The sequence below is a fragment of the Oncorhynchus keta genome, chromosome 24 (assembly GCF_023373465.1).
Source record: "Oncorhynchus keta strain PuntledgeMale-10-30-2019 chromosome 24, Oket_V2, whole genome shotgun sequence".
In the NCBI taxonomy this organism is placed as follows: domain Eukaryota; kingdom Metazoa; phylum Chordata; class Actinopteri; order Salmoniformes; family Salmonidae; genus Oncorhynchus; species Oncorhynchus keta.
In genome coordinates, this window is record NC_068444.1 from 17,686,019 (window position 1) to 17,698,248 (window position 12,230).

Below are 12,230 nucleotides of genomic sequence, written 5' to 3' on the forward strand. Positions count from 1 at the left end.
TGGGAGTCCACCTGTGGTAAATTAAATTGACTGGACATGATTTATAAAAAGGCACACCTGTATATATGAAGTCCCACAGTTGAAAGTGCAAAAACCAAGCTTCAGACAGGATTGTGTCTTAACACAGATCTGGGGAAGGGAACCCCCAAAAAATCTGCAGCATTGATGGTCGCCAAGAACACAGTGGCATGCATCAATCTTAAATAGAATAAGTTAGGAACAACCAAGACTCTTCCTCGATCTTGCCACCCAGCCAAACTGAGCAATTGGGGGAGAAGGGCCTTATGGTCACTCTGACAGAGCTCCAGGCTTGGTTTTTGCAGAGATGGGAGAACCTTCCAGAACGACAACCATCTCTGCAGCACTCTACCAATCAGGCCTTTATGTAGTGGCCAGAGAGAAGCCACTCAGATAAAAAAGGCAAGACAGGCCGCTTGGAGTTTACCGAAAGGCACCTAAAATACTCTCAGACCATGAGAAACAAGAATCTCTGGTCTGATGAATACCAAGATTGAGCTCATTTGCCTGAATGCCAAGAGACGTCTGGAGGAAACCTGGCACCACCCCTATGGTGAAGCAAGGTGGTGGCAGCATGTTGTGGAGAGTTTTCCAGTGGCAGGGACTGGGAGACTAGTCAGGATCGAGGGAAAGATGAACGGAGAAAAGCACAGAGCGATCCTAGATGAAAACCTGCTCCAGAGTGCTCAGGACCTCAGACTGGGTCCAAGATTCAAATCAAATTGTATTTGTCACATGCACCGAATACAACCTTGCAAGCCCTTAATAACTCTATTTCTTGAACTGCAATGTTAAGAAAAAAAAATAAGTTAAATAACATTTTTTTAAATACATAACAATAAAGAGGCTATGTACAGGCGGTACCGGTACAGAGTCAATGTGCAGGGGTGCAGGTTTGTCGAGGTAATTTGTAAAGTGACTATGCACAGATAAATGCGAGTAGCAGCAGTGTATAAACAAAGGGGGGGTATGGCTTGGGGGGGTAGAAGCTGTTAAGGGGCCTTTTGGTCCTAGACTTGGTGCTCCAGTACCGCATGCCGTGCGGTAGCAGACAGAACGGTCTATGGACTTAGGTGACTGGAGTCTGACAATTTTTGGGGTCTTTATCGGACACTGCCTAGTATAGGTCCTGGATGTCAGGAAGCCCCAGTGATGTGCTGGGCCGTACACACTACCCTCTGTAGTTCCTTACGGTCAGATGCCGAGCTGTTGCCATACCAGGCAGTGATGCAACCTGTCAGGATGTTCTTGATGGTGCATTTAAAGAACCTTGAGGATCTGGGGACCCATGACAAATCTTTTCAGTCTCCTGAGAGAAAAGGTGTTGTCGTGTCCCCTTCACAACTGTCTTGGTGTGTCTGGACCATGATAGTTTGTTGACCCGCTTCACTTCAGCCCAGTTTATGTTAATTGGGGCCTGATCGGCCCTCCTTTTCCTATAGTCCAGAATCAGCTCCTTTGTCTCTCTCACATTGAGGGAGAAATAAGTGTGTGAACTGGATCATTTTCCTGTCCTTCTAAGCATTCACCATGTAAAAAGTATTTTGGGCGTCAGGAAAAATGTATGGAGTAAAAAGGAATGTAGTGAAGTAAAAGTTAAAATATAAAGTAGAGTACAGATACTTTAAAAGTACTAAAGTACTTGACTCCATTGGTTATTACAGACTTGGTCAGGGAGAGGTTGAAAATGTCAGTGAAGACACTTCCCAGTTGGTCCGTGCATGCTTTGAGTACACTTGCTGGTAATCCATCTGGCCCGCGGCTTTGTGAATGTTGACCAGTTTAAAAAGGTCTTCTTCACATTGGCTACGAAGAGCATGATCACACAGTTGTCCGGAACAGCTGGTGCTCTCAAGCATTCTTCAGTGTTGCTTGCCTCGAAGCGAGCATAAAAGGCATTTAGCTCACCTGGTTTAATCACGTCACTGGGCAGCTTGTGGTTGGGTTTCCCTTTGTTGTCCATAATAGTTTTCAAGCCCTGTCACATTCGACAAGCGTCAGCCAGTGTAGTAGGATTCAATCTTAGTCCTGTATTGACGCTTTGCTTGTTTGGTGGTTTCTCTGAGGTCATAGCGGGATTTCTTAGGAGCGTACGTACTGGAAAACAGCAGCAGCTCTTGTCTTTAGCTCGATGCGGATGTTGCCAATAATCCATGGCTTCTGGTTGGGATATGTATGTACGTTCACTGTGGGGACGGCATCGTTGATGCACTTATTGATGAAGTGGTGGTGTACTCCTTAATGCAATTGGATAAATCCCAGAACATATTCCACAGCTAGCAAAACAGTCCTGTAGTGTAGCATCCGTGTCATCTGACAACTTCCATATTGAGCGTGTCACTGGTGAAAATCGTAGATGGTCCAGTTTGTTTTCTAATGATGACACGGTGGCCAATAATACAGAGGGTAGTGATGGTTTATCTACTCGTCGGTGAAATCTTACAAGGCACCCCGCTCTCCTCCCCCTTTATCTCCATTTTGTTCCCCACGAGGATGACAGGGATTTGGGCCGTGTCTTGACATAGCAATATATGCTTTGCGTCAGACTCATTAGAGAAAAAATAATACTCATCCAGTTGAGGTGAGTAAGCACTGTTCTGATGTCCATGAGCCTGTAAAACCAGCAGCCGTCCCCTCTGGTGCCATTATCAACCTTCCAACAGGACAATGACACTACGCACACAGCCAAGACAATGGAGAAGTGGCTTCAGGACAAGTCTCTGAATGTCCTTGAGTGGGCCCAGCCAGAGCCTGGACTTGAACCCGATCGAACATCTCTGTAGAGACCTGAAAAGAGCTGTGCAGTGACGCTCCCCAACCAACCGGACAGAGCCTGAGAGGATCTACAGAGAAGAATGAGAGCGTCATACCCAAGAAGACTTGAGGCTGTAATCGCTGCCAAAGGTGCTTCAACAAAGTACTGATTAAATGGTCTAAATACTTATGTAAACGTGATATTTAGTGTTTTTTTGATACATTTGCAAAAATGTATAAAAACCTGTTTTTGCTTTTCATTATGGGATATTGTGTGCAGATTGGAGGAAAAAACAATTGAATCCATTTTAGAATAAGGCTGTAACATAACAAAATGTGGAAAAAGTCAAGGGGTCTGAATACTTTCTGAATGCATCTGTGTGTGTATAGTTTGGTATAATTAGTGTTAAGACTATTTTTATAAAAGTACTGCAGGAGTCAAAAGGAATACAACTATCTTGTCAAGAAACATCATCTCATTGACCTGAAGGGTGTGCAAGCTTCTGAAAAGCTTCTGAAAAGCTTCTGATCGAAGCATTGGAGTGTGAAGGGGCCATTTACATTTCTGACTAATTGGGAAGAACGCCTACAAGCTATTCATTCAATCAAAAACACATTAGTAGAAACCGTGACAAAAACCAAAGATCGAAAAACGGTAACACCCTCACCTTTAAAATATGAATGAGTCAATTTGGATGCATTTCACTTTTACAGAACCTTGAAGTATTTACAAAAAAGTGTACCAACCCAGTCCTTCAATTTTCAGTAGTCTTGTATAATAGATCTCATCCAAGAAAATATTTGCTAATATCAACCTTTGCCAAGTGGTATTCACAACTCCATACATAAATCATTTTGTAGCTTAATTAACCTGATGGGCCATGGACAGCAAATCGCAAAGCTGTTGACAACAAGATTACGGCATACATCTAAAGCAGCGAGTCAACAAACAGCTAGCGGAGTTCAACACGTACTGCAAAAAAGCGTTGGCCCATATCCTTCCTTTGTGTTTATGGGAAATTGCTCCATACTGCCTCAAGAAGTAAGATGTATTTGATGAAGGTTCAGTCCTTTTCTACAGATGAGGTAGCAGAAACCAACAGAGTGGCAGCTGTGGATTTCTGTCATTTTAACATGTTCCACAAGGGTTGTGTTAACACGGAAACTGTGTGTGTATTGTGGAAGAACGGACCGCATTAAAAAATCTAATAAAAAAACAAAGCCTTGAATTTCTCTCCAAATAGTCTAATCTTGTCTCAGTATCTGGATTTCTAAATGTCCAGACTCTACTTAGGAGCAAGGATCCGTGGTTGTCATGGTAACACAGAGAAGCCTTGCAACTGTTTAATTTGATTAAAAAGTAACTCACTTGGATTTGTTTACCTTTTTGTTGTCAATCCCATTGAATCCACTAATAAAACGGACTCATCCTCAAAAACAAAGACGTAATCTTGATTAGTTTCCGATGACCAATTACAAAATGAAATCATAACCCAAATCTATTGCAACTACAGTGAAGCATGTCTCGACTTGAGGGTTATCACAGTTGGTTTGCAAGTTCAAAAGATTTCTATATATACAGTACCAGTCAAAAATGTTGACACCTCATTCAAGGGTTTTTCTTTATTTTTACTATCATCTAAATTGTAGAATAATAGCAAAGACATCAAAACCCATATGGAATCATGTAGTAAAATACAAAAAATATATATTTTCTATATATTTGAGATTCTTCAAAGAAGCAAACCTTTGCCTTGACAACAGCTTGCACACTTTGCATTCTCTCAACCAGCTTCATGAGGAATGCTTTTCCAACAGTCTTGAAGGAGTTGCCATGTATGCTGAACACTTGTTGGCTACTTTTCCTTCACTCTATGGTCCAACTCATCCCAAACCATCTCAAATTGGTTGAGGTCGGGTGATTGTGGAGGCCAGGTCATCTGATGCACTCAATCACTCTCCTTGGTCAAATAGCCATTACAGCCTGGAGGTGTTTTGGGTCATTGTCCTGCTGAAAATCAACAGATGGGATGGCGTATCGCTGCAGAATGCTGTGGTAGCCATGCTGGTTAAGTGTGCCTTAAATTCTAAATCAATCACAGTGTCACCAGCAAATCACAGACAGTGTCACCAGCAAAGCTCCCCCACACCATCACACCTCCATGGTTCACGGTGGGAAAAACACACGCGGAGATCATCCGTTAACTTACTCTGTCTCACAAAGACACAGCAGTTGGAAACAAAAATCTCAAATTTGGACTGAGACCAAAGGCGGATTTTCACCGATCTAATGTCCATTGCTTGCGTTTCTTGGCCCAAGCAAGTCTCCACTTCTTATTGGTGTCCTTTAGTAGTGCATTCTTTGCAGTAATTTGGCCACGAAGGCCTGATTATCTAAGGCTGGTAACTCTAATAAATGTATCCTCTGCAGCAGAAAAGTACTTTAAATTTCCCAGATTGACTGGTCTTCATGTCTTAAAGTAATGATGGACTGTCATTTCTCTTTGCTTATTTGAACTGTTTTTACCCATAATATGGACTTGGTCTTTTATCAAATAGGGCTATCTTCTGTATACCCACCCTACCTTGTCACAACACAAATGATTGAATGCATTAAGAAAGAAAGAAATTCCACAAATTAACTTTTAAAAAGGCACCCCTGTTAATTGAAATGCATTCCAGGTGACTTCCTCCTGAAGCTGGTTGAGAGAATGCCAAGCGTTTGCAAAGGTATCAGCAAGGCAAAGGGTGGCTACTTTGAAGAATCTCAAATATAAAATAGCTTTTTTGGTTACTGCATTTTTCGATATGTGATATTTCATAGTTGACGTCTTAACTATTATTGTACGATGTAGAAAATAGTAAAAAATAAAGAAAACCCCTTGAATGAGTAGGTGTGTACAAGCTTTTGACTGACATACATTGCACATTTAAAAAGTAACATTTACAGTAGATTCATACTAATTAGTTAACCTAGTAGTCAACTATATTTATTTTCAGTATACTTATATACACCTGAAAGACTAAAGGAAATGTCAGAGATTCTGAAATGAAATGTCCAAATGAATGAAATAAAAACTGAAAAGGAGACCATAGGACCAGCCTTGCTTAAGGAAAGTTCTTGTTTTTTGCATTTCATGTGATATCAGTTAAGTTTGAAGCTGTGTGTTCACGGTGGGCCAATATCAAACTTTTAACTCAAATGTCTGTCTAAATATTTAATTTACATGAGTCTCAAAAATGATGCATAAGAACTTACTGGATCAAGAGTGAGAAATAAACATCTTACAGTCTTGTTAACTATAAATATTTCCCTAGAACTGTAGTAATACAACCTGTCTGATGACAGTATTATAACCAGCACTGTAATAGAAACCTTATACAAGGACAATAGGGGCTTGGTCTAATATTCGGAAATGTCCTGAGGTATAACTGTCGATAGGGTAAGTAGTACTCACAGCAGTTTTGCCAAATTCACAGCGGGACGCCATGTTGCTGCTTCCGAGCATTCTAGTCACGATGAGTATTTGGATTCTAGTTCTGATTGTAGAATTAGATAAGTAAACATTGTGTACAATTCTGAGATTTCCATAAATTGTTATTGGTCGGTATTACCAAGGAGGAGCAAATAGGGCATCCATTGAATGTGATGTTTTCTAAAAACATCACGATGTTTAAACTGCAATGGGCTTCATCATTTTCTACACTTCTCCAAATAATTTCCTTAGTGCTATGCACCACATGGCAAAACCTTTGAAACCGTTGAGACACATCAATCTTTAAATACATAAATACAAGATTTTTTTAAAAATGTTTTAAGAACAAACATTTCCACCTGTCCCTTGTCCTGGTCTTCTTCTGTTAAGTAGGGACAGACATCAGTAGACGTAACGAAACAACCCGACTTCACACCTGAAGTTTGTTGTGCTAACTGCAGCGCCGCACAGATTAACTGTCCAGGAGGCTCAAACAGGTAAATAAATGCTCGGTTAAGGTAAGTTGTGAGAACATCTGATAAGAGTCATATATTTATCAGTCAATGGTAAGACATCCCAAAAGTGTCTGTTCGCAGACAACAACAAAAAAATGAAAATTTACCCCTTTTCAGATGATTCTGAGTAAGATACAAGAGGCATGGAAATAAGTAGGAGATATACATCTGAGTGAGGTATGTTTGTGTATAGATATCTAACATAGTATATACATTTCTGATAAAGATAGAAATATACACATTCACACAAGTACTGCAGCCACACACAAACATTACCCTGAGTTGTGTTGAAGGCTACAGGTAAACACAGGTAAAGAAATGTCCCAGTCACACAGCGGAGAGACATCTCAGTGGTTGTAACTCTGCCGTGCTTTTTGAGAGTATAAACGGTTAGCTTGCGTCACAAAAACAATGTGCAGGCTTCAATGAGGCAGAGGTCGTGTGATTCTGGATGGCCAGACTGCTAGCAACAATGACAAGAAACTGCCACCTGGGGAATTGTGGGTGGCGTGTTTTAGCTAGTTTGATCTCTTTGATACAATGTCTTGTTTTGAGGTGTTTTGACTGATGTCACATCTATGCTAATAAAGCCAAAATTCACTAGCTAGCTCACCAACAACTGACATGTATTTCAGAGAAAAGTGCTCATTGTGCAAATGTACGTTTCAATACACATTTGAGACAAAATATAGTTTACGTGTCAACAATCTAGGCCAAACCAGTTTCTCTATAGTGATTTTGTAGCTCAACAGCCAACACGTCTATATCTGAGGTTTGGTTGATAACTAAGGAGGTGGTGAAATTGCAGACAGAGGAATCTGTTCTCACAACAAACAAAAACATACAACCTCACATTAGGATTTTCAGTAGTTGCAGGCATCCTTGCAACCACATATTCTTTCTGCTGTAGTTTGGTCTATTCATTCTCAGGTGTGCATTTGCTGAACAGTGACAGGGAAAGAGATTGTGAGCTTAAAGTCAAACACTGGTTGACAAAGTAAAATAAACATGATAAACCCCCATTTAGGTGGTCAAATATGAATAGAGTTTCAAATAGAAATAAGCCTTGATTCTACATGTCGAGGGCTGAGCATGCGTCATCATTATGACCCAAACAAAGAAATGAGGTTGGTGAATCCAACCCAAATGTCTCCAACCTTGGTGCTACAAGGTCTGCAGGCTTTTGATTCAGTTGGCCTCCATTAAGACCATACATTTCCTGTACTTCTACAGGACCTGGGTTGCAGGCTGTTGGTTCAACCCGAAGTGCTGCAATAATAGAGTACTCCTAGAAGACAGTAAGGGGCGCCACTGATCAATATAGAACTCTGAAGACAATTGGGCTTGGTCCAATTGCAATTTTGCCAACACATCACACTTTATATTAGTCAAATAGTAAAAATATTAGATTATGTTAGCACCGTATCTAAAGCAGTTTCAGGATGAACCGTTAAAATATTGTTTGATATCCTTATACAGCACAGACAAGCTTCATAAAACACTGCCAAAACATATTTCAAATATGGAGTGTTTCAACAATGTCTAGGACAACGTCGAGGGGCAGAGACAATTTAGTGTTTGATTGATTTAGACAACAGCTACTTATAGGCTTACCAAACATATTGAAACAATTAAAGAGCTAAGATTAATAGGTCAGATTGATTCACGGGGTAGATCACAGTAAGTAGAAGTGCATTTGGAATAAATCAACATACCTAACTGATCAATTGTGTACTAGCAATATAGACTCCACAGGAGGTTGGTGGCACCCTAATTGGGGAGGACAGGCTTGTGGTAATGGCTGGAGTGGAATGGTATCAAACACATGGTTTGATGCCATTTAATTTGCTCTGTTCCAAACATTATTATGAGCCATCCTCCCCTGATAGACTCCTCTGTCTGGCAAATGCAAAACGATTACCTGTTCTGGGAAAAAACATCACATATCATCAAGTACTGAATCTCTTTCAATCGTGACTTTATTCGTCTGGGGAGAGGCGTGTACTGAGCAGCTGCCTGCCGTTCTCTCCGGATGCTGACACAGACTGAAGGTCCATGGTCGCATACAGAGCTTCTTGGCTCTCTGGGGCCTCCGGTTCATCCATGTGGCTCATCAGCTTCAGCTTCTTCTTGGGTGGATGTTTCAGGGTGCCAAGGCGCTCCTTGACTTTATACTCCAGCGTGCTGTGAGGGATCCCGTAGACGGTCTGAGCCTTGGACACGCTCATCTTCCCCTCCATCACCACTCCAATAGCTTCCTCTAGCAGCTGTGCGTTGTACTGACGGTATCGTCCCCTCTTTTTCCTCAGATGCATGTTGCTGAGGTCTGCCTCGGGGTCAGAGGTAGGATACTGCCCCCCAGAGGCAGGGCGCTCGGCATCGGATGAAGCCCAGTACTCCCTCTCTCCTCCACTGCTTCCCAGGCGGCTGTGTTTGGGCAGGATGGACCTCTGCTTCTTCCCCAGGCTGTTCTCACAGTGGTGGCTGGGGAGTCTGTAGGGATCAGAGCTCAGGGAGCCCAAGCAGAAGTCCATCCCCAGGCCTCCAAGGCCTCTCACCTGGGGGATTTTGAGGTCAACAGTCGGGGAATGGGAAAGAGAGAGGCCCGGGTCTCTGGGGGCCTCCTGGATGATTGCCTTCCCACAGGAGGGTGACTTGGTGAAGAGCCCTGCAGCCTCCAGCAAGCTGGGTAGATCTTTGAGGTGGTCTCCAGCTCTGCTGTTGGCCCGGAGCTTCAGGAGGGCTCCGAAGTGGGTCTTGGAGGCCCAGGACGGAGAACCGTACCTGGAAAGGAGAGAGAGGTGGTCGAAGGGTCTGGACATCTGGTTCTGGTTGGGAGACAACTCTGGGCTGGAAAATAGGTTCACTTCCTGTTTGATGTGCAGGGCGTGACAGAGAGGCAAGGGGGGCTTTAAAGGGACAGAGTGGCTGAAATTCTCCCTCCTCCCATCCTGCAGGCTCCACATAGGCAGCCCGGCCTGTCCGTCAGCACTCAGGGAACGCCTGATTGGATGGAAGGAAATTGGGTGTAAGCAGAGCTTGCACAGTGCTTTAATGTTTCTCTCTCTAGGGGAGGATGGGTTGGGGGAGGGAAGATGAGGCCACTCCTTTATTGGTTGATCTTGCTTAGGTAACATCATATTATAAAATATATACGTCTGTGAGTGTGTGCTACTTTTAAGAACAAAAAAGGCTCAAGGTTTGGGAATTTGTTTATTTTGGCTTCGCATTTTATTACAAATTATGTGTCAGTCAACATAACAATAAGAAAACAATTTTAAAAAAGGATATGCAGGAAAAAGAAAATCAAAAGAAAAATATGAAATCTAAAAAAAAGTTAATAATGTCCAGCTCTGTTCAGATAGGGCAAGAGAGTGAGGAGGGCATGTTGGTCATTAGTCCTGTCCATATAGCTCAGGAGGGAGGAGGGCATGTTGGTCATTAGTCCTGTCCATATAGCTCAGGAGGGAGGAGGGCATGTTGGTCATTAGTCCTGTCCATATAGCTCAGGAGGGAGGAGGGCATGTTGGTCATTAGTCCTGTCCATATAACTCAGGGGGAGGGAGGAGGGCATGTTGGTCATTAGTCCTGCCCATATAACTCAGGGGGGAGGGAGGAGGGCATGTTGGTCATTAGTCCTGCCCATATAGCTCAGGAGGGAGGAGGGCATGTTGGTCATTAGTCCTGTCCATATAGCTCAGGAGTGAGGGAGGAGGGCATGTTGGTCATTAGTCCTGTCCATATAGCTCAGGGGGGAGGGAGGAGGGCATGTTGGTCATTAGTCCTGTCCATATAGCTCAGGAGGGAGGAGGGCATGTTGGTCATTAGTCCTGTCCATATAGCTCAGGAGGGAGGAGGGCATGTTGGTCATTAGTCCTGTCCATATAGCCCAGGGAGAGTGAGGAGGGCATGTTGGTCATTAGTCCTGTCTATATAACTCAGGGGGGAGGGAGGAGGGCATGTTGGTCATTAGTCCTGCCCATATAGCTCAGGAGGGAGGAGGGCATGTTGGTCATTAGTCCTGTCCATATAGCTCAGGAGTGAGGGAGGAGGGCATGTTGGTCATTAGTCCTGTCCATATAGCTCAGGGGGGGAGGGAGGAGGGCATGTTGGTCATTAGTCCTGTCCATATAGCTCAGGAGGGAGGAGGGCATGTTGGTCATTAGTCCTGTCCATATAGCTCAGGAGGGAGGAGGGCATGTTGGTCATTAGTCCTGTCCATATAGCTCAGGAGGGAGGAGGGCATGTTGGTCATTAGTCCTGTCCATATAGCTCAGGGGGAGGGAGAAGGGCATGTTGGTCATTAGTCCTGTCCATATAGTTCAGGAGGGAGGAGGGCATGTTGGTCATTAGTCCTGTCCATATAACTCAGGGGGGAGGGAGGAGGGCATGTTGGTCATTAGTCCTGTCCATATAACTCAGGGGGGAGGGAGGAGGGCATGTTGGTCATTAGTCCTGTCCATATAGCTCAGGAGGGAGGAGGGCATGTTGGTCATTAGTCCTGTCCATATAGCTCAGGGGGGAGGGCATGTTGGTCATTAGTCCTGTCCATATAGCTCAGGGGGAGGGAGAAGGGCATGTTGGTCATTAGTCCTGTCCATATAGTTCAGGAGGGAGGAGGGCATGTTGGTCATTAGTCCTGTCCATATAACTCAGGGGGGAGGGAGGAGGGCATGTTGGTCATTAGTCCTGTCCATATAACTCAGGGGGGAGGGAGGAGGTCATGTTGGTCATTAGTCCTGTCCATATAACTCAGGGGGAGGGAGGAGGGCATGTTGGTCATTAGTCCTGTCCATATAACTCAGGGGGGAGGGAGGAGGGCATGTTGGTCATTAGTCCTGTCCATATAGCTCAGGGGGGAGGGCATGTTGGTCATTAGTCCTGTCCATATAGCTCAGGGGGAGGGAGGAGGGCATGTTGGTCATTAGTCCTGTCCATATAGCTCAGGAGGGAGGAGGGCATGTTGGTCATTAGTCCTGTCCATATAGCTCAGGAGGGAGGAGGGCATGTTGGTCATTAGTCCTGTCCATATAGCTCAGGGGGAGGGAGAAGGGCATGTTGGTCATTAGTCCTGTCCATATAGCTCAAGGGGAGGGAGAAGGGCATGTTGGTCATTAGTCCTGTCCATATAGCTCAAGGGGAGGGAGAAGGGCATGTTGGTCATTAGTCCTGTCCATATAGCTCAGGGGGAGGGAGAAGGACATGTTGGTCATTAGTCCTGTCCATATAGCTCAGGAGGGAGGAGGGGGGGGCATGTTGGTCATTGCAGCAAGGCAGTCAGGTATTTAATAACAGAGCAGGGCACGATGACCGTGTTGCCAAATGACTAATGCTAACGTAGCGATAGCCCTTAGCGAGTGACGTTACCACTGAACAAGCACAGCAATAAAAGAGTAAGCCATCAGTATGGGATGTTATAGGGCTTCTTACTGTACATAAACACTCACAATATCAACCTGACAAATAC

At 43.9% G+C, this 12,230-nt stretch overlaps 1 protein-coding gene across 1 annotated transcript in view; it reads right to left on the reverse strand.

The window, feature by feature from the left end:
* The window catches only part of LOC118374670 (uncharacterized), a 72,152-nt gene that overhangs the window by 17,902 nt on the left and 42,020 nt on the right, over positions 1-12,230 (reverse strand). The window contains 1 exon segment of the mRNA XM_052477906.1: positions 8,744-9,766. Within this exon segment, the coding sequence (XP_052333866.1) occupies positions 8,744-9,766 (1,023 nt within the window).